The sequence below is a fragment of the Gopherus evgoodei genome, chromosome 4, assembly GCF_007399415.2.
Source record: "Gopherus evgoodei ecotype Sinaloan lineage chromosome 4, rGopEvg1_v1.p, whole genome shotgun sequence".
In the NCBI taxonomy this organism is placed as follows: Eukaryota; Metazoa; Chordata; order Testudines; family Testudinidae; genus Gopherus; species Gopherus evgoodei.
Window position 1 is genome coordinate 22,842,433 of NC_044325.1, and position 22,508 is coordinate 22,864,940.

The 22,508-nt window shown below is 45.6% G+C and overlaps 1 protein-coding gene across 1 annotated transcript in view; it reads right to left on the minus strand.

Annotated features, from left to right (window-relative positions):
• The window catches only part of EXOC3L4 (exocyst complex component 3 like 4), a 46,958-nt gene that overhangs the window by 17,807 nt on the left and 6,643 nt on the right, over nucleotides 1–22,508 (minus strand). Inside the window, exons 3-8 of the mRNA XM_030559358.1 lie at nucleotides 15,479–16,094; nucleotides 10,229–10,880; nucleotides 7,298–7,415; nucleotides 4,539–4,664; nucleotides 3,148–3,248; nucleotides 1,375–1,470 (exon numbers count right to left, since the gene is read on the minus strand). Of these exons, the coding sequence (XP_030415218.1) occupies nucleotides 1,375–1,470; nucleotides 3,148–3,248; nucleotides 4,539–4,664; nucleotides 7,298–7,415; nucleotides 10,229–10,880; nucleotides 15,479–16,094 (1,709 nt within the window). The remainder of the gene's footprint in view (nucleotides 1–1,374; nucleotides 1,471–3,147; nucleotides 3,249–4,538; nucleotides 4,665–7,297; nucleotides 7,416–10,228; nucleotides 10,881–15,478; nucleotides 16,095–22,508) is intronic.

The window sequence follows — 22,508 nt, forward strand, 5'->3', positions numbered from 1 at the left end:
TAGAGCGGGGTCTGTGCTCAGCAGAGGAGGTGGAATGGAGGTGATCTGGGGTGGGGAGCGGTTCCCCTGTGCACTCCCCCGTTACTGTGGGTGGCCCTCCCCGCCCCAGATCACCTCCACTCCACCTCGTTGCCTGAGCAGGCTTTTAGGTGCCCTAAGCGGCTGCCTAGTTTGCCTAAGTGGTTGCACTGGCCCTATATGTGATGCATCCCCCATCACCTTTAGGGATGTGGAATTTGAGTTCTCTGAGCACCCGGGTAAACAATAAACACCATGATATACCTGAAAGGGTTTTGTTTTCAAAGGACCCCAGATATGGGTATGTGCAAATGTTGGCTGCACAAATCCAGTAGGATGAAATTCACCCCTGCTGCACAGGGCCAGTGCAAAACCTCTTATGCATTGCGTGGGGTGGGTGGCTGTGGCCAGGCCATGCAGGAGAGTCTTTGTACCATTTACGTGCTCGCAACTGACCTAGAAGCAGGGTGTGGGAGAGGCTGTAGATCCCCTGGTCCCAGTGCCTCATGGAAGCAGCAGCTGTTAGTCCCACCCAGACTGGCCTAGCAGCCCCCGAGTGTGAGGCAGCTCTAGTCCTGAGTTGGGGGGGGTGGATTTCACATCTGATGACCTCTATCCGCTTAGACCCTGAACCCTCTGGCTTTCTACGGGTGGGGTGAATTTCAGCCAAACTGCAGCATTCTGATTTGGCAGTTAGACATTGCTAATAGGCACATGCACTAATCAGGGGTTATTAGCTCCTTTGTAAAGTGTTTTGAGATCTGCTGATATATAGCCCTATATAAAAGCTAGGCATTATTATTGATTTGAAAACCTGACTCTAAAGCTGCCTTTGACATATGCAAATCACCACAGACAGCAATTGTGTTGAATTTCTTTGCAGGCTAAAAGTTTTCTGTGGAGGAGTTGTTCTAAGGCCAAATGGAGCAACCATCAGATTATGCTGATGTTTACATGCTCTTTTAACCTGTTTTTTAAACCATGGCCATGTGTCTTTGAAATCTGCAAATGGGCTGGAATCTAAACCCCTCTTCTGAACACCAAACATTTTCTGTTACTCCCTCCCCATTGCCCAGACAAACTGAGCTTTCATCTGTGTCCCTAACTCTGAGCTAAATTCTACCCCAGGAAATAAGCACTGCTATGCAAATCAGGAGTAACTTGTCCAAATCCATCCCTGGCATAATGCCATTGTTGCCCTGCAGTTACACCGAGGATGATTCTGGCCCATTGACTCTGGTGGGATGTAATTTCTTCCTTCTTTCTTTGCTAAACCATAAGATCCAACAGACATCCTTCCCCTCCCCCCGCACCTCCAAAATCATAAAGATGTTATAAGGGGAAATGCAGACTTACATCAGGTCACGGAAGCTGTTAACGTAGGCTACTAAATATGGCACAAACAACAAATCCTCTCTCTCTTTGTACCACTCCACAAATGCCTTCCTGAATCTGCAACAGAAATTTCAGAAGAAGTTATCACTGCTGGTTATAAATAAAACAGGGTAGAGTTCTTTAACTAATAGAGCTGCAGTGACCTTGCTGCATGTACATGGGGGGTAGCGAGACAAATTCACTGCTTGCCCATGCCGTTCTCAAAGTACTTGCATTTTTTACTTTAGCGTTAGAGGAAGATATACCATAGATGTGCGTTAGAGGAAGATATACCATAGATAATCATTGTTTGGCTGTGTGCTTGCTTGAATCTGAAATCAGCAAAGCTCAGGATGGATTCCAGAAATGTTTCCCCATGAAAGGGTATAGGTGAAAATTCTGATCCGTAGTTATGAGTGATGAAATGTATCATTGATAAGTGGGCTTGTAAATCACTCCTGTAATATCTGTAGCTTTTGGAGCAGTGTAATGTATACCTACTTTAGCTCAAGGCTCATTTTACAACAAAAAGCAAATATGAGCAAGGCAAAACACCTACCCTTACACCACACTGACAAAATATGGGGGAATCAGGTCTATCTTTCCTATATAATACACCTTTAAGGCACTGGTGTGTACAGAGACAAGCAGCTACTTTGCACTGAGGTCCATACAGACTTTGGGAGGAGACACACAATGCACACTCTCATGGAGACTTTTTACTTTTGTTCGTTCTTGTTTTATTGTTCTGTTAGTTTTAGATAACTTATTCAGACTGATTACTCCCATTTGCAGTCTTCCACTCTTGATTTTGTAAAATACTTAATAGCAAACTACCCATTTGGCTCATTCCTGAGTTGCTAAATTTTAGTGGTTAATGCACAATTATTTTTAGTCTCTGTTTGAGTTGATTCATGCTGAAAGGTCCTTTTATTTTTTTTCAACTTCAGAGTGCTGATCTGAAAACTTAAATACAACAAACCATGGGCCATAGGAGGTTTAGCCCTGTCCCAAGATAAGGAAATAACTTTTTCATCTATGGAACCCAAATCTTTCCAGGCAGTCCCAAATCCACGTGATGATCTAGAGAACTAAAGATGATACTGGGACTTTAATGTTAGAGGTATTAAAATATAGGCATTTAGCTATAACCCCAGTGGCTACTCCCATGCAGAAAGTACATAATTCTGCCCAAGGGGTAGAATAATCTCCACTGCTAGAACTGAGTGAAGTTCCGTGAGATTCGGAAGTCGGGTTAGAAATGAGTTGTGCATATTCTGGGCCTGATCCTTTGCCTATTCAAGTTAATGGCAAAGATCTCATTGGTTTCAATAATGCACGATTGAGGCCTGTGTCCCTTATCTGGGCATGCTCAGTACTACGTTTAATTTTGTTGTCCAGTATTGACATACCACAGAGAACTGGAAATCCAGTTAATACTGACAGATAGAAACCCCCTTTTCAGCCATCTCTGTTTACAGAGCTGACGTCAGATGTATGGGAGATGTGCTGTATGGGAGACTCATGCTCCCATCTGTCTATTTACTATTGTGTATGTTGATTATTTTGGAAATCTCTCAGATTCTCTGTTAAGTTTGTCAGGCTCACAAGAATTCAGATGAATCCTAATGTTCCTAGAAGCAAGCACATGCGAGCCCTGTGCTAGTGTTTGGCCCATAGTATGGATACTACAACTGAGCTTTGGCACCCGGATACCAACTTTGGAAGGAATATGTTGCCAGAAACAGCATTGACCTTGGTATGAATTCTCTCAGTTCTCTTATGCTGATCTCAAGAGTTGCAGTTTCCAGACTTTCCAAGATTTTGCCAGATTCGTTCTTATGCTGTCCAATGAACTAGAAAAGAGTCAGATGAGAATCTAATGAATGGGAGAAGAACAGCAAAAAAGCCTTTGTCCAGTGAACTTGTGTAACTTGGGTCAAAACTAAAGTTAGTGATCTGCGTATCTGGGGGGAGAGCCCCGTGATATTTACCAGACTTATTTTGGCACTTTCTTTTTAAAACAATAATCCAGAATGGACCAAGAATTTATGGTGTGGTTTCAATGTGCTGTCTAAGCAACCAGAGATGAATTATCAACAGCCCTGAACTGCCTTGATGCAAATCTCTCTCTTCTGAGCCCTGTTTGAGGCCCAGTTCTCTGCCCAGCACCCAGCGAGAGTAGCTGGTCTGAACACTGGGGAGATGTATATGGAGCAGTGGAAGGTTTCCTCTCTCCCAGCTGGTGGAGAGCAGCTATGTAGCTCTAACTTAAGAGTCAGAGCAGTGATCAGGGAGCTGCAGAAGTGGCTTGAAGCTGCCTTGACTCCAGCTCCCACAAGCTGTACTGAGAGCAGCTCAGGTGCCTTTTTAACTCCAAAATCCTTATTTGTCCTTGAATCACTTCCTGACCTGACCATTGTAATTCATTCTCTCTCTCCTCTCCCTTCCCACCACCATGGTGTTCCTAATTCCTAATCACACAACTTCAGCTGCTCCTGGAAAGTTAGACAAGCTACAGTCTTGCTCAAATGCCATCCATGACATCCTACCCATCTGCTAATCCAATTCAAATCCATCTTTCTGGTTATCAAAAATGTGCAATATTCTTCTATGGAAAGTGAGTCATGGCCGTGGAATAAAAATCTTTGGTTCCCCCCCCCCCCTCCGAATATTTAATTGAAATGATTCAACCCTTTGAAAGTAATGAAAACGAATCCAAAACCCTCCTGGCTTTATTATCCTGCAGCCCCTGAAGCTAGTAGGAGCCTTTGTTTTTTCTTATTGTTTAAATTGGAGTGGCTGTCACTTTAGCAGCACCATTTCTGAGGTTGCAGCAGGCCTGGGACAAAGTAGCTCTTTCGGCAAAGAGGCTTTTCTAACAAACCATTTTAAATCTCTTTGATTAGAATTTTGTTTTTAAGACTTTAAAATCAGTTGCCTATTATGTCTGTGACACGATTGACAGCAGGTTTAATTTGCAGCTAAGAGGCGAGTGGTAGAACTAAAAGGTGTAATAAACGGCATTTCCCCCCCTCCTAATGTATTCTGTGAGCGTGTGACTAACATAAATTATCACAGGAGGCAGCACCTACGTACCAGAACGTAATATTTAATAATGTACTTTATACAAGCTAATCAATTACCGTTTGAATATCCAAGGATAGCGATGAGTCATACTTGGTTTGTGAGGTTTCTGGCTGCTTTTCCTCCTTCCACTTTTCTCTGGTCTCCAGCTTCAGAATGTTATCCAAATAGTGCTTTATTTTCTCCTAAATGTTAAAGGGGAGTGAGAGGAGAGGGATAGAAACCTACAAATCAGCATTAATAAAATAAACAGAGGTTAAGAAATACACACTGTGTAGTGCACATCCTGGAAAAGCACAGGCATCTGTGCAAAGGGAGCTTGGAAAGGTTCAAGAGAGCTCTGCAGCAGACGTTCCTGAGGTGAGACCTTGCCACCATTGCTCATGGTGGTGAGTGCTCACTCCCAGGATGGGTGCTGTTGCCTACTGTTCATGCTCACCAGTGTGAGCAGGGAGGCACAATCTCTCCCTCCTGCTGGCTTTTATGTGGGGGCAGCAATTGAGACCTGGAATATTCACTACAAAGCACATTTTTCTTACCATCCTACAAATCACAAGCACCTAGCTGGTGTGCTGCATTTAGCTATTAGTCACCTGTATAAAACTGACATGTGCAATCAAAAAAAATAAAAAAATCATATGTTCCAAACCCTTTACAATTTTTATAGAACCCCAATGGAAATCAGAAGACCATTACTGTTTAAGGATTGTATTTGGCACTCAGTTACACTCAAGCTGAAATCACTCCACTAATTAGAAAGAAGATACAGATTTTCTGTAGTGAAGGTAATTAATCACTGGAACAGTTTACTTGGGGCTATGGTAGATTCTCCATCACTTAATCTATGAATCAAGATTGGATGTCTTTGTATGAGATATATATATATATATATATGTGGGATCAACTTGGTGAAATTTTATGGCCTGTATTATGCAAGAAGTCAGACTGGATGATCATAACAGTCCCTTCTAGCATTAACATTTGAGTTACTCCGGTTTGACACTGGGAGGACTGGACTGAATTCTGCTTCCTGAATATTAAATCTGTCCTCCTGCTGCAGGTGAAACAAAGCAGTCTGTAGGAGAAATGACTAAAATCAGCATTTCCAATCCTAAAAAGCCACATTCTGATGCCCTGACTTGTACTGAATAATGCCTTGTTCCGTAAGCAGTCCCACTGAAGTCAATTGGGCCCACTGATCAGTTAAGATCCTGTACAGTGGAAGGACATCAGAAGAGTCCCCAAATGTTAATTTCAAAAGCATTTCACATTCTGACACGCTGGGGAGCCCTACATACCAAGTGAGCCAAGATACCTGACTGAGCAAAATAGGTGCAACTTTCTTGAAAGGCTTCCTAGCTACATTAATATAGTTATTCCAGCAGAGCCCCCTAGTGGTGGAGTTACAGCTTACCCTGGCATAACATGATCTTTTGCTGGTGCACTTACACCTACCCAAATGACAAATTGTACTAGAAAAGGTCTCTTTTGGCTGGCATAGTTGCATCTACACAAGAAGGGGAGGTGCTGGCATAGCTATATTGGTTAAGGGTGTGGATTTTTCACACCCCTGACCAACACAGGCATGCCAGCAAAACTTTGTAGCATAGACCTGGTAGAGTTGATCAGTCTGTAATGAATCTTGTCACAGCAGTAAGTTCAAAACACAAGAAGAATTTTAAAAAATGTAAATAAGCAGCATCCACTGATCATATTTTTGAAATATCTCATTTAAATGAGTCTATTATATTTTCTAGGGGGGTTCTCTTAAACTTGGCTAAGCATGGTTGTGAATTGTCCATGTGTCTGTATAACGTATGACTTCACTGGAGTTACTCTGCGTTCACATCAGTGTAATAGATTGGAATCAAGTACCACATTTAGATAGCGCACTTCCATTTCCTCTTTCTGTTCATTTAAAGCCAGGTTCTGCCTGGTGCTGAGTGCCCCATATCAATAGAAGTCAAGGGTGCTCAGCCTATTGCAGCATCAAACTCTGTAAGAGAGACTGTGATTGGGGGGAGGCAAGCCCCGTGCTGGAGAACAAGGGGTTAAGAAGCAACTCTGGTCCCTGGTGACCCCACCCTGTTGCACCTGAGAGGCCTGCAGGAGGAGAGAGGTTTAGAGGAAGTTGACAGTGGAAGGGAGCATCTCTGAGCCCTGGGGGAAGTGCTGCATAGGAGCTCTCACTGCCTGAGACCTGGCTATGCAGATCAGACAAAGCTTGCAAAGGAGATACTGGTGATGGATAGTGAAGGTCAAACACTTTATTTGCCATTCATTAATTTATCCCATGGAGAAAAGGGGGATTTATGTAGGAAGTGATTCACAGGGGCAGCTGCTTAGCACCTCAAGGTGCAGAACTTAGCTGCCCACCACCGGGCCCTGGACTGGAGTCCAGTGGCAATGGTGGGTCCATACTCCCCTACCAACTTCAAAAAACAGGACAACAATAGAAGCATTTACCTTGGTGGAGAATCCAGCTGGGGAAGACCCTGAATGTTCCTAGGCCCCAAGTCCCTAAACTAAGGGGAAAGCCCTGAAGCCTTTTTATTTGGTATACCCCGAAAGGGCTGGACTGAGACATGTGACCCAGCTGGAGAGCTGAGCCTCAAAAGATGGGACAGCCCTACAAGAGAGAGTTATAACTGACAAGGGGACACATGAGGGAAGGAGACAACCTGCTGTACTCCCCCCTGACCACTAGGCAGCCCTGGTGGTGAACATTCCCCTTTGGAGACAGCTGAATATTCTATGTAGGAGGCTGGAATTATTTGCTCCTGTATAAGCCAGACGACAACAGGGCCCAGAGTCTTACCGCTAGAGAATCCTTGTAGTCCTTTTTCAGTTTATCCCAAGTTTCTGATGGTAACAACTGAGGGAGATTCTCAGTCTTTACCTCCGCTTGGAGATCAGGGTGTCCCAGGAGAGTTTTGCTACAAAATTCAAATGAACACATTAGGTTGCCTTGAAGAGGAAGTAAATGGAATACTTATATTGCATGAGCTACATAATTATCATGTTGTATGAAATTTACTTAAAGCTTAAACTATGTGGCATGCTTTCAGGCTTTAGCAAGAAACCATTCCTCGCTATTTAAAATTTGTAATTCTTCAAAATCGTAAAAGCAGCAAAGAGTCCTGTGGCACTTTATAGACTAAGAGATGTATTGGCACTTGAGCTTTCTTGGGTGAATACCCCCTTTGTCAGATGCAACAAAATCGTGCTGGTTCTGAAGGCTAGGTTTCAGCCCAGTTGGGAAAGCATGAAACCCCTTTGTTGCTTGGAAATGAAAAGTTACTTTTTTTTAAATAAACAAAAACCATGAAACTGATTCATTTAACAATGAGTTGTTCGGATTTTTCTAGAGCTTGTTCCAGGAACATTGTTTTTGTTTTCTTTGGCATTAGCTGGTCACCCTGTGCATCTATTTCCTTGTGAAGAAAACAATGAAAGATCACAGCTCAGCTCATCTGGGTGATATTCCGAAGGGCAGTGTCTGGAAATCATGCAAGGGTACAAACAAGTTTGGACATGAGAAACATTTCCTTGCATACGGAAGAAGTAGGTGGATGCTGAACTAAAGGCTGATTTTAAAGGGCATGAATTGATAAACTACTTTACTTTACCACTCATTTCTCCCATGAGTTACCATGCAATACATGACAGCTGATTAGTGGGAAGGTAGAGTACCACTTTGGGGTAGAAACAGATGTGTTGCTTACTCAATAGCAAAAAATCCATCATTGGGTGCCATTATGATTCAATATTGTACAATATTCAAATGTGCTATCCACCAACCCATCCATAGTCTGCACAAGCAAGATCAATTTTACAACTCTGTCTTCTAAATATGGGATGAGAAAGGAAGAGAAAATGTTTGTAACCTCTTGAATGTGGAACATGAATTACTAACTGTTCACTAGAGCTATATCTGGAAGTCAGCTGCAATGACAACATTTCATAAAGGGCTTTATCTTGTTCTCAAAACTCCCATAAATTGCAATTAGGCCTGAGTATGGAGTGCAAGATCAGATCTAAGTTGAATGAAAACGGCACTGTATCAAGTCTGGGTTCTGGCAGGCTAATGCAGAGGGAGCTTATTAGGAAAGAGTTGGTGGTGTTGCCCTGTCATCCTGCCAAGTTTGTGGGTTGGGAATGTATAAGATGTCATTAGTTGTACAAGTAGTGTGTATTCCAGCATGCTCCATGAATGTGTCATTCATTTAAAAGTACACCCAAGCTAGATAGCGCCTTTCTGTCTGAATTTTTTTACCCACTGTTGTTGCAAGTAAAGACTCAGATGACTTTATATGAAAGAGAAATGTATTTTGCTTTTTGATTTTTTAGTTTGTTTGCTTTAGTTTATTTTGACAGGATGTTTGGTATAATCAGCTTCAATCTCACGTCTGTGTAATCAGATTCCTCTGTTTGTGGGTTTTACAAACAGTAATGTGAGGGCAAATATTTCTTAAAATAAGAAATGCAATTGTAAAGTCACAAAAACTGGCAAGGGGATTCAGGCAGATGTAGTAGGAGGCATGAGCCGGAGTGACATCGTTTTTCAGCTACAAGAAAGGGACCAAGATACTTTCTCCATTGGATCATATGAACTGGAACCATAAAGTCCCTGAACATTAAATCTCACCAAATGAAGGTCAAGCCATCTTCATCATCATATCCACTCACTGTACTCCACACCCAAACATAGCCATTATATGAACATCATATCCTCATATCTCAGTCTGTACTTGGATCCATCGACCTTTTACCTCCAGTTGGGGATATTGCAGATTATGTATTCCTTACGACACCAGATCTTAAACCGAACTTCACACCCCTTGATAATCTGTACGTTATTCCCTAATGCCATCTAGTGGTGTCCCACATAGCCATGCTCGGGGGTGACCATCAGGTAGGATGACAATATTTCCTAAAGGGAAAATGGGACACTGCGTGGGGCTAGCCTGAGCCCTCCCTCTCGCCATGTGGGGCTGGCCAGAGCTGATCACCCGAGCCCCCTTCCCCGGTGGGGCTGGCGTTGCTGCTTGCCCAAGCCCTGCCTGCCCCCTACCCAAGCCCTTCCTCTCCCCCTGTCCAGGCAGGGTGTCACCACTCACCCCCACACCAGCATGTTCCTCTGTACCCTACCCGCTTGCTCTTGCCAACTGATCAAAGTTGCAAGAGCAAATGGGACAAATGCCACTTTTGCCAAAAAGGTTGGGATGGCCAGGACAGAGCTTAAAAAAAAAAAAGGGTCCGTCCCAGCCAAACCAGGATGTATGGTCACCCTACCAACAGGGATAGGTGGCAGTGTGGATTCTTTCCAACCTGCATCACAACTGAAACAGGTGCAGCCCAGAGCTCCTCCACGCACCATGCATTACGGTTGGAAAGATCTGCTAATAGAGGCTGCACTTTGCAAAACGTTTCCATGGAGGGGAACTGAGCTTTCTGAGAGCTGAAATATAACATTGGCAAGTGGAACATTATGGGTATCGTGAGCACTGCAAGTCAGTGACTAAGAGAAACAAGGCAATCTAAATGTACAGTGGATGCATGTGGTAAGCATTTTACACACAAGCCTTTGCCTCTATCTTTGATCAGACTGGTACGTTCCGTTATAGTTCAAGTGGTTGCATCTGTCTTACTCACCTTGGAACCCAAGAATAACTCAGTGTCTTGCAGATTTTCAAAGCCGAATTATTATTTGGAGGAGAGAGACTTGGCATGGGGAATAGTAGCTTACCTATAGTACGTGTTAACAATCCAATCAAGTAATGCGTAAAGTTCATTGAATTCCAAGGGTCTCTGCAAGAGATCTTGCAGGTGTGAAGAAATGGCACTGTGAAAGGACTCAAAGTATCTTCCACAAACTTTATAGTCATCCGGGTAACACTTTTGTACTGACTGCTTGATTTTCAATAAGTCTTCACTAACGTGTTTTCTGAGGAACCCTAAATGGATAGCAAGCCAAGAAACGTTGTCCTCCTTCAATGAAATAGGCACCTTGCGGACTCTCTTCTCAGCACTCCCTCTGACAGCTTCCTTCCACACTTCTCGCCATTTTCTGGGTCTGCCAACCCAGTCCGATTCTGAAGAGCCGGGGCTCTGTATATCAGCATGAGCTTCTTCTTCCTTGGAGATTACAGTCACCACAGAAGTCAACAAACTTTCATCTATATCGAACTGATCAAGTGTTTCCTCCACAATGGATTTGATTGAGTTAGTGACAGAGTTACAAAGCAAATCCACATCCTTGGCTTTCCGGGCATATTCTATAGGATTGTCTTCATATTTCTTGGCCTCTCTTTCAGATATAACTTCTTTCTCCAAACACCTGATGCTTGCATATGCCTCCAAAAGTTGCTTTTTCTGAATAAGTTCATTTATTTCCATGACTGCAGAGAGAACATGGGTGGGGGAGAGAGCAGATTATGAGTTTACTTTTAGATATTTAGTGTGCCTATTACAACAGTAAAGACCACAAGAGAGAGCAGTGTTTGAGTCAGGGGCTGCTCTGGCTCTCTACTGCATCCTGTGTGAAGAGTGGCATTCCAGCTGCATGTATGTGACAGGTCACCTTTAATATCCCTAACTCGTGTTTGACATAGAGGAGAAATACTGTTCAGATGAAGTCATTGAAATTATCAGAGCCATGTCTCACAGGGTATGTCTACACTGCAATGAAAGACCCACAGCTGGCCCAGATCAGCTGACTCAGGCTCGCAAGGCTCGGGCTGCGGGGCTACGAAATTGCAGTGTAGATGTTTGGGCTGGAGCCCGGGCTCTGAGGCCCTCCCCCATGGGATATGATCCAATGGTCCTAGCCCTCTATGCTACTGGTGCACAGGGGTAGTGCCCCTGTTCTAATCCAGATGTTGGGAGGTCTGGAGTGCAGCTCTGAGCTGGGGGCTGACTGTATCTATCCATCGTCCAGTACTTTGCCTGCATGAACCTGATCTCTTGGGCTTTGTACCAGTGATGCGAATTGCACCCTGTCAAGGTTTTTTCCCACGCTTTGAACATTAGAGTACAAATGTGGGGGACCTGCATGGACCCTTCTAAGCTTAATTCCTAGCTTAGATCTGGTAACGCTGCCACCAGCCAGAATATAGTGTCTGGCACACTTTCTGTTCCCCCAAAACCTTCCCTGGGGAACACAAATCCAAACCCCTTGGGTTTTAAAACAAGGAGAAATTAACCATCCCCCTCCTTTTTTCCCCCATCAGACTTTACCCTCCCTGGGTTGCCATGAGAGGCTTCACACCAATCCAAACTCCTTGGATCTTAAAACAAGGAGGAATTAACCATCCCCCCTCCTTTCCCTCCACCAATGCCTGGTGAGTTCAGACTCAATCCCTTGGATTTTAAAACAAGGAAAAATCAATCAGGTTCTTAAAAAGAAAGCTTGTAATTAAAGAAAGAAAAGGTAAAAGTTCTCTGTAAAATCAGGATGGAAAATGCTTTAGAGTACTCAGATTCATATAGACTAGAGGGACCTTCCCCCCCTCCCCGCCTTAGATTCAAAGTTACAGCAAACAGAGATAAAAATCCTTCCAGCAAAAAGACACATTTACAAGTTAAGAAAACAAACATAAGACAAATCCGCCTTGCCTGGCTATTACTTACAATTTTGAAACATGAAAGACTGATTCAGAAAGATTGGGAAAGCCTGGGTGTACGTCTGGTCCCTCTTAGCCCCAAGAGCGAACAATGAACAACACAAAAAGCACAAACAAAGACTTCCCTCCACCAAGATTTGAAAGTATCTTGTCCTCCATTGGTCCCCTGGTCAGGTGTCAGCCAGGTTCACTGAGCTTCTTAACGTTTTACAGGTAAAAGAGACATTAACCCTTAACTATCTGTTTATGACACACCCAGAATGAAGAACCAACTTCTTCCAAAGCTCCTACCATTCCAGCAGCTCTTGTGAGCTATGGAAATGGCACTCGGGAATTAAAGTACACCTCTACCCTGATATAACACGGCCCGATAAAACATGAATTTGGATATAACGCGGTAAAGCAGCACTCTGGGGCAGTGGGGCTGCATGCTCCAGCGGATCAAAGCAAGTTCAATATAATGCAGTTTCACCTATAATGTAGTAAGGTTTTTTGGCTCCTGAGGACAGCTTTATATCAATGTAGAGGTGTAGTACCTCTCTAGCATCTCAAACTCCAAGATGGGACCAACCTAAAACTCTTGCTCCGAACACTCCCAAACTTCTGTTTGGTTCTAAACTTGAGTTTGGCAGCAGAGGCCCATCTCTGCTTAAATATATTTCAGACTGGAGATCTTATTTGTGGTGATATTTCTGGGTTTGCACTGTATATTTTAAAGCAAATATGAGTCATATGGCATTGTTCCTGTAGTGGTCACTGTAAATCAGTCTGGCTGTGCAGATTTCACATTGAACATAAGACCACTGCATCAAGTCATCAGAGGAGGCAAGATCTACTGGAAAGAGCCCTGGACTGAGAGCTGGGATTAGATCCCTGTCTCCAAGCTCCACCACTGCTATGCTTGTGACTTTGGGCAAATCATGTGCCTCTGTTTTCCCCTTCTCTCCCTTTGTCTGCATTGTAACTTTTTTTTCTGGGCAAGAGTTCTCCCATTTATGTTTGTGCAATGCCCAGTACAATGGAGCCCTGATCTCAGTTGAGGCCCCTATGTGCTATTGTAATAGAAATAATAATATTTGCATGAGTCTGCTAAAAAGATCTGAAAGAATGGATCTGATTCATCCCCACTGTAACTTCCCTGAAGCCAAAGGAGCCCCACCATGGATGGCACAACAGTCATTTTACAGACATGCACATAACTACTAGGTGCTGACGATTTGCTGTAACGCTGGTTTCCAAGCACTGCATGCTGTTACCCAGACTGGGAGGGATGGGGGAAATCCAAGTACCTTTCATTCACAGTCACTTTAGGAGTGAGTGCCTTCCTTTTACGCTCCCACTCAGCTGAGTTATCTACTGTGCAGTTTTTGAAAAATGATGATAAAAGTGCCTTGAAAACACAGTTCTAAGGGACCACAAACAGCCAGAGTTATGCCTCGCCACGCCATAGGAGTGAAGGTAGTTTGCTAGTAATAATTTGAACCAAATTTCATTGGTTGATGCACCACTTGGACTGTGATCGTCATCAGGGCTGGCTCCAGTTTTTTTGCTGCCCCAAGTGGTGGGGGGAAAAAAGAAAAACTCAATTGAACTGCCACCAAAGGGCTGCCAAAGTGGAAGAGAGTGAGTGAAGGACCTGCAGCCAAATTGCTGCTGCAGACCCGGACATGCTGCCGAGCTAACGGACCGAGTGCCGCGTCTTTCTATTGGCCGCCCCAGGCAGGACCGGCTCTAGGCACCAGCAAACCAAACACGTGCTTGGGTGGCACAATTCCAGGGGCGGCATTCCTGGAGGTTTTCATTTTCTTTTTTTTTCACTTCGGCAGTTGTGCTCTCGGAATTTTTGTTTGTTTGCTTGGGGCAGCAAAGAACCTGGCCTCGGCCCCAGGCACCTACTTTCTTTGCTGGTGCCTAGAGCTGGCCCTGATAATCATGGAACACTAGAGTCTCAAAAGGGGCTGATCTCAATTAAATTTTCCATTTCCCACTGTTACAGCAAGAACTACAGCTCATTCATGAGTGTAATTTCACTTGCTAACCAGAAATGAGAGTGTACAAAACTGCCTTTCTGGATGCAGCAGTGGTGTGACAGCAGAGATCCTTGCTGCTGTGTGACAGACTCCTATTCTGGAGCATCTTCCGGCTCCCAGAGGTCACTGGGAAGTTGAGCCCTCTAAACAGGAGCTCTGCGTGTGGTGATGTGGCTAAGGGAGTTCAGCCTAGTCAGTTTATCAAAGAGGAAGTTGAAGAGGCAATTTGATCACTGTAAGTATCTAGGCAGGAAAGAGAGCTTTTATGCTAAATGGCTCATTAGTCTAGCACCCAAAGGCCCAATACAATTGAATGGGTGGGGAAACTGAAGGTCAACAAATTTAAACTGGCAATAAAACCCACTTTTTTAAAAACAAAGAGGGCAATTAACCACTGGAACAGCTTACCACTGAGAGTGGGAGATTCTCCATCACCTGTAATCTTTAAATCAAGATTGGGTGTCTTTCTAGCGAAGATGCTCTAGTTCAGACACAAGTAATTGGACTCAGTGCTGGGATTACTGGTGAAATACAATGACACAAGTTTATGCAGGAGGTGAGCCTAGATTATCGTAATGGTGCCTTCTGGTCGTGATCTGTGAAGCTAGGCCAGTAGGTATGCAAAGCTGACAAGATGGGCTCAGATCCATTTGACAAAGCTCACTCTGTAACAATGCGAAGCAGTTTAAGCACCTTCACTGATATAGATCTCACAGATGCCACACAGACCACCTAACCTGTCCATACAATGGCATCAATAATGGCCTCTGGGTCTTGTCTAGATTAGAAATGTGGGTCCAGGTTAGGTCAGGGTGTATTAATTCATCTCAACCCTTTTCCTAAGTGGAAACACTGTGATGCCTTTTACCTTGGCTAAGCAGTTAGAAGTGTTGCTTAGTCAAGCTAAAAGGCATTGCAACGTGTGCGCTCTAGGAAAGAGAGATGGTTAAGTAAAGGTCAGTTAACATAGACCCATTTTTCTAGAGTGGACATGGCCCATGTGAGTGTGCACCCTTATGACTTGGCCTGAAAAAAAAAAAAAGTGCAGCAGCATTACTGTAAGAAATTAAAGGGGTGTATCAAGACAAGTGTCCCTCTTGAGGATCCTTCAATGCTAATAAAATACCATATGAGGGGGCTGCAGAACATCCCATTCATTGGTATTTGGGAGACCTGTTCTCTGTGCTCAGCCTTTAAAGACTCCAGAAAGACCTTGCAAGAGACCAGGCAGGTCCATTTCATTCAATGCTCTTTTGCGCTGGAGCCCTGCAGAGTCTACTTTGATTGAATGTTACTAGAATCCTAGCAAGTGTTTTTACAGTGGGTTATAGTCTCACCTCTTACCTGAGAGAGGTTGTTGTTGAATGGACTCTGCCCCTGTATTCTCCCCACTCTTGTTCACACTGGTGTCAGTCATGTTTTTAGCACTGCTGTCCTCTTCTTTTTTTTGGAAGGCTTTCGGTAAAAAACCTTTGTTTCTTCTCAGGCTGCCAGAGTCTTCACTTGCTTTGTCTTTGGCTGGACTTCGTTTACTTCTCCTGAAGCTTAACACTCTTTTGAGAGCACTTTCGGGGCTCTTTGCCTCCAGATTGTTCAAGGGTGAGCTATTCAGTTCAGAAACACAATCAGTTCCTTCATCCTCAGTGCTTTTTACTGGGGAGGCTGGTTCTGCTGGAGATGCTGCTTTTTCACTTGGCTCAGGTATATTCTTCTTTTCATCTTTGTCTTTGGCTGGACATTGTTTACTTCTCCTGAAGCTTAACACTCTTTTGAGAGCACTTTCAGGGCTCTTTGCTTCCAGATTGCTCAAGGGGGAGCTATTCAGTTCAGAAACACAATCAGTTCCTTCATCCTCAGTTCTTTTTACTGGGGAGGCTGGTTCTGCTGGAGATGCCATTTTTTCATTGGGCTCAGGTATCTCACCTTGGCAGTAACTGGTTTTTGGAAGGTGGAGGAGTAACTAGTCAAAGAAAAGAAACAGACAAGAGCAGAATTAAGCAGTAAGACTTACGGGGGATCTACGTAATGCTGGGATATTGCTGTGTGTCATGAGTCAGCCTTAGGTACCCTTTGTATGCCCCACTCTGTCGAATTGACAGAGGAGGCAAGTCTGTAATAAACTTTGTTGCACCCTAGCATAACCAGGGTTGTGAGGCACCTCACCACCACCTGTCCTGTGCATGAAGCAGTCTTGTCTATGCCTGCTGTGGATCAGGTCCCTGAAAACAAGAGCCCTTGGCAGCATGAGCCTGGCCTTCCAAGCCTCCACAGACCACCCCTTCTCTATACAAGTAGCGATAGGTACACACCAACCTCCAAATACTCTAAGCATTCCTGGTGTGAATAGTCCCTTGTCCACTAAACTCTCACAGAATTTAGAGTGAGGCCTGCTGCTCCCAAAGGAACAGGACACATGAGCTTGTAAGAGACAACTCTGGACCAGCATGTTGTTAAACACCATAGCACAGCACACAAATATATTTATAGTGAAAACAAGAATAAGTTTATCATCAGAGACTAGAGATTCAAGTGAGAGTGAGTAAGACTATGAAAACGAATGGGGATACAAAAACAAAATCAGAACAGGCTTTCTAGATACTAACCTTAACTGCCAAGTTACCCTCCTGTCTGAAGAAGCGTATCTCACCCAAAGTTCTCTCCAGAGTTTTCAACCAAGCCTGTCTGAGACCCTGTTTCACGTTGCAAAAGCACTTCAATCTCTTTTACTACCCCACTGAAGGGGGCCTTTGTTCCCTCCAATCCCCAATATACTCAAGCTATGCACCCCCAGATAAGGCTCTCTTCTTCCCCCCTGTGCTTCACTTCCATAGGCGGCAGGTTATATACATTTGCGGTGCTCGAGCACCAGGAACATTCAGGGCTGGGTGCCCTGCTCCAGCAATATTTGTAGCTAGGTCTCTCCCCTGGCCCTGCCTGGATCGGGCCCCAGCCCCTGCGGGTCACCCCCGCCGCATCCCTGTCTGCTCCTGCTGCCGGAGTGGAACGGCTCCCGGCAGAATTGCTGTCTGCTGCCCCTGGGTGCTAGTGCCTGCCGTCTACTGATGGCAGGGCAGGCTGCCCTTACCCTGCCCCTCCGCCCTAGCCCTGAGCCCTTCCAACACTCCAAACCCCTCATCCCCAGCCACAGCCCTCATCCCTTCACACCCTGATCCTCTGCCCCAGCTCTGAACCCCCCACGCAGCATGAACCCCTCATCCTCAGCCCCACAGTCCTCACCCCACAACCCAACCCTCTTCCCTAGCCCTGAGCCCCCCCGCATCATGAAACCCTCATCCTCAGCCCCACAACCTTCACCCCTGCACTGCCTCCTATCCCCAACTCCCTCCCAGAGCCTGCACCCCTCACCTCTTCCTACACCCCACCCCCAGCCCAGAGCTTGCACCTAAACTCCATCCCAAAGCATGCAGCCCTCACTCCCTCCTGCACAGCCACCCCCTGCCCCAGCCCGGAGCCTGCACCCAGCACCCAAACTCCATCCCAAAGCCTGCACCCCTCCTGCACCCTAATCCCCAGCCCAGGACCTGCACCCCAGACCTCCCTTGCTGAAACCCCACCCAGAGCCTTAGGCAGGTGGGGGCAGAGTTGAGGGGGGGTTCTGGGCACCACCAAAATTTCTACAAACTTGCCACCCATGTTCACTTCCTGTTAGATTATATCTAAGATTCTTTCTTACAATCCTTCATTTGCATTCAGTTCAGACTGGTGATAGAGGAACCACTGTAAATGAGATAATACTCAGTTTACATGTAAATGGATAGGCATCTCCTGTCTGACAGACAACCCGTTTGTCACTTTTCCTGTTGACTAATACCTGGATACAGACTCTAAAAACATATTTTCTGCATATATGCACAACTCTTTCCAGAGTATCTATACATACCCACATCACAAAGATATTGATGACCAGTGTGACATCAGCTTTCATTTGAGACGTCACATGACATTCTTTGGTCAACCAGAATGTGCAGACCAGAAACAGGTGATTCCTGTAACCCTTCTGCACCCCCTTGCCACTTAGCATTCAGAGGTTCTTGGGGCCCCTAACCCTACCTTCAGAACCTGACTCTTTAGCACAAGTTGTGCACATGCATGCTTTTAAGTCAAGAGGGCCCCAGTTCAATGCCTCAGAGCAGCCCTCTTGTATACTTTCAGGTATGCCATGCACTCTTAGTACCTAAATTGGTACCATCAGTTTCCCCCTCCAGCTGAGGCCTGGTCTACACTATGCGTTTAAACTGATTTTAGCAGCATTAAACTGATTTAACTCTGTACCCATCCACACTACGAGGCCCTTTATATCGATATAAAGGGCTCTTTAAATTGGTTTCTGTACTCCTCCCCGACGAGAGGAGTAGCACTAAAATCGGTATTACCATATCGGATTAGGGTTAGTGTGGCTGCAAATCGACGGTATTGGCCTCTGGGCGGTATCCCACAGTGCACCACTGTGACCACTTTGGACAGCAGTCTGAACTCAGGGTACGTCTATACTACGGGATTATTCCGATTTTACATAAACCGGTTTTGTAAAACAGATTGTATAAAGTTGAGTGCACGCAGCCACACTAAGCACATTAATTCGATGGTATGCGTCCATGGTCCGAGGCTAGCATCGATTTCTGGAGCGTTGCACTGTGGGTAGCTATCCCGTAGCTATCCCATAGTTCCTGCAGTCTCCCCCACCCCTTGGAATTCTGGGTTGACAGCCCAGTGCCTGATGGGGCAAAAATCATTGTCGTGGGTGGTTCTGGGTACAGCCTCACCCCTCCCTCCATGAAAGCAGCAGACAACCATTTTGTGCCTTTTTTCCTGGGTGAACTGTCCAAATGCCATAGCACAGCAAGCATGGACCCTGCTCAGATCAAGACTGCAATCGTGGACGTTGTAAACACCTCGCACATTCTTGTGCAGTCTATGCTGAATATGGACCTGCAAAGCCAGACGAGGAGGAGGCGGTGGCTATGGCTGCGGCAGCGCGGCAACGAGAGTGATGAAGACATGGACACAGAATTCTCTCAAACCGCGGGCCCGTGCTCTTTGGAGATCCTGCTGGTAATGGGGCAGGTTCTAGCCATTGAACGCCGATTTTGGGCCTGGGAAACAAGCACAGACTGGTGGGACCGCATAGTTTTGCAAGTGTGGGACGATTCGCAATGGCTGCGAAATTTTCGTATGCGTAAGAGCACTTTCTTGGAACTTTGTGACTTGCTTTCCCCTGCCCTGAAATGCCATAATACCAAGATGAGAGCAGCCCTCACAGTGGAGAAGCGAGTGGCAATAGCCCTCTGGAAGCTTGCAATGCCAGACAGCTACCGATCAGTCGGGAATCAATTTGGAGTGGGCAAATCTAGCTTGGGGGCTGCTGTGATGCAAGTAGCCAAAGCAATCATTAAGCTGCTGCTATGAAAGGGTTGTGACTCTGGGAAATGTGCAGTGGGATTCCCTAACTGTGGGGGGGTGATAGATGGAATCCATATCCCTATCTTCGCACTGGAGCACCAGGGCACCCAGTACATAAACCGCAAGGGGTACTTTTCAATGGTGCTGCAAGCACTGGTGGATCACAAGGGACATTTCACCAATATCCACATGGGATGGCCAGGAAGGGCTCATGACGCTCGCGTCCTCAGAAGCACTGCTCTGTTTAAACTGCTGCAGCAAGGCAGTTACTTCCCAGACCAGAAAATAACAGTTGGGGATGTTGAAATGCCTGTAGTTATCCTGGGGGACCCAGCCTACCCCTTGATGCCATGGCTCATGATGAAGCCATACATAGGCAGTCTGGACAGTAGTCAGGAGCTGTTCAACTACAGGCTGAGCAAGGGCAGGATGGTGGTAGAATATGCATTTGGCTGTTATTGCTGCTTGCTGTGTGCTCCACAATCTCTGTGAGAGTAAGGGGGAGACCTTTATGGCGGGGTGGGAGGCTGAGGCAAATCACCTGGCCGCTGATTACGCGCAGCCAGACACCAGAGTGATTAGAAGAGCACACCACGAAGCGGTGCGCATCAGAGAAGCTTTGAAAACGAGTTTCAGCATGGGCCAGGGTACGGTGTGACTGCTGTGTTTGTTTCCCCTTCATCAACCCCTCCCCTTTATTGACTCCTTCCCTGTAAGCAACCCACCCTCCCCATTCGATTACAGCTTGCTTAAGGAAATAAAGTCACTATCGTTTAAAAATCATGTATTCTTTATTAAAAGTCATTCCCTGTAAGCAACCCACACTCCCCCTTTGATTACAGCTTGCCTAAGGAAATAAATCCGAGTTCAGATTGACTGCTCTGGACAGCACAGTGGTGCACTGTGGGATACTACCCGGAGGCCAATATCGTCGATTTGCAGCCACACTAACCCTAATCCGATATGATAATACCGATTTTAGCGCTACTCCTCTCGTCGGGGAGAAGTACAGAAACCTATTTAAAGAGCCCTTTATATCAATATAAAGGGCCTTGTAGTGTGGACAGGTACAGCGTTAAATTGGTTTAATGCTGCTAAAATCGGTTTAAAAGTGTAGTGTAGACCAGGCCTCAGATGCACTGGCCAGGTATACAGGAAAAGCCCCGCGAACTTTTGAATTTCATTTCTTGTTTGGCCAGCGTGGAGCTCTGATCAGCGCAGGTGACGACACAGAGCTCATCAGCACAGGTAGCAATGCAGTCTCCTGAGAATCAAAAAAGAGCTCCAGCATGGACTGCATGGGAGGTACTGGATCTGATCGCTATATGGGGAGAGGATTCTGTGCTAACAGAACTCCGTTCCAAAAGACAAAATGAAAAAATATTTGAAAAAATTTCCAAGGCTATGATGGAAAAAGGCCACACCAGGGACTCAGTGCAGTGCAGAGTGAAAGCTAAGGAGCTCAGACAAGCCTACCAGAAAACCAAAGCAACAAACGGAAGGTCCGGGTCAGGGCCGAAAACATGCCGCTTCTACACTGAGCTGCATGCAATTTTAGGGGGCTGCGCCACCACTACCCCATCCCTGTCTGTGGATTCCAAGGTGGGGGTTGTAATCTCAACCATGGCTGAGGATTCTGCGGAGGGGGAAGAGGAGGAGGAAGAGGAGGATGACCTTGCAGTGAGCACACAGCACTCCGTTAGCCCCAACAGCCAGGAGCTTTTTGTGACCCAGACGGAATTACCCTTCCAGCCCTCCCAAGCCAGTAGCCCAGACAGTGAAGCCATGGAAGCGACCTCTGGTGAGTGTACCTTTTGTAAATATAAAACATGGTTTAAAAGCAATCGTTTTTTAATGACTGATTTGCCATGAGGGCTTGGGATGCGTTCGTGGCCAGTACAGTTACTGGAAAAGTTTGTTAACATGTCTGGGGATGGAGCGGAAATCCTCCAGGGACATCTCTATGAAGCGCTCCTGGAGGTACTCCAAAAGCCTTTGAAGGAGATTTCTGGGCAAGGCAGCCTTGTTCCGTCCACCATGGTAGGACACTTTACCACACCATTCATGTAGCAAGTAATCGGGTATCATTGCATGACAAAGCCTAGCTGCGTATGGTCCCGGTGATTGCTGGCATTCAAGAAACATCCGTTCTTTATCTCACTGTGTTATCCTCAGCAGAGTGATATCATTCATGGTAACCTGGTTGAAATTCAGGAATTTAATTAAGGGGATAGAGCTGGCCATTTTCCTCCTGGGCTGTTGCTTAACAGAAATCCTTCCTTGCACGTAACCAAGCGGGGGGAGGGGAGGAAGGATAGCGCTGAGCTTTTTTGCGTTTGGCTAGCAGGAATCTTCCCAGCTACCGGCCACGCGGTGGGGGGGGGCGGAAAGGAGTGATTAGCAGTGATCTTCCATGATACCAGCTATGTGGGGGGGGGGGTAAAGCAATCATCCGAGAGAATTGGATGGGTGGGGGGTTGGCTTCTGCTGCTGCATGTTAACAGGAAAGAAGCATCAGAGGGGACTGTGTATATGAAGGCTGGAGAAGCCAAAAGACAATGGCTTACCATGGCCGCATGCAAGCTGAATTCTGATGCCCGGACCTGTGTCTGTGTGATCTGTAACACCAGAGCAGCAGGCACTCAATATTAAGATGCAAAATGCGACCTTGTAGTGAAATCACATGTGCTATGTAAAGTGAATAGTGTTGTTCACTGTGAAAGAGTATAACCATTGTTCTGTAAAATGTATCTCTTCAAATACTTCTCTCCCTTTTTTCCCTCCTTCATGCAGCTGCACATTTTTCAAGCCTCCCTACTCCATCCCGAAGGCTATCTCAGATAAGGCGGAGTAAAAAGAAGACACGAAACGAAATGTTCTTGGAAATCATGGAAGTAACCCGCAATGAAAAAGCTCATCTGAATGAGTGGAAGGATGTGGTATCAAGTTACAG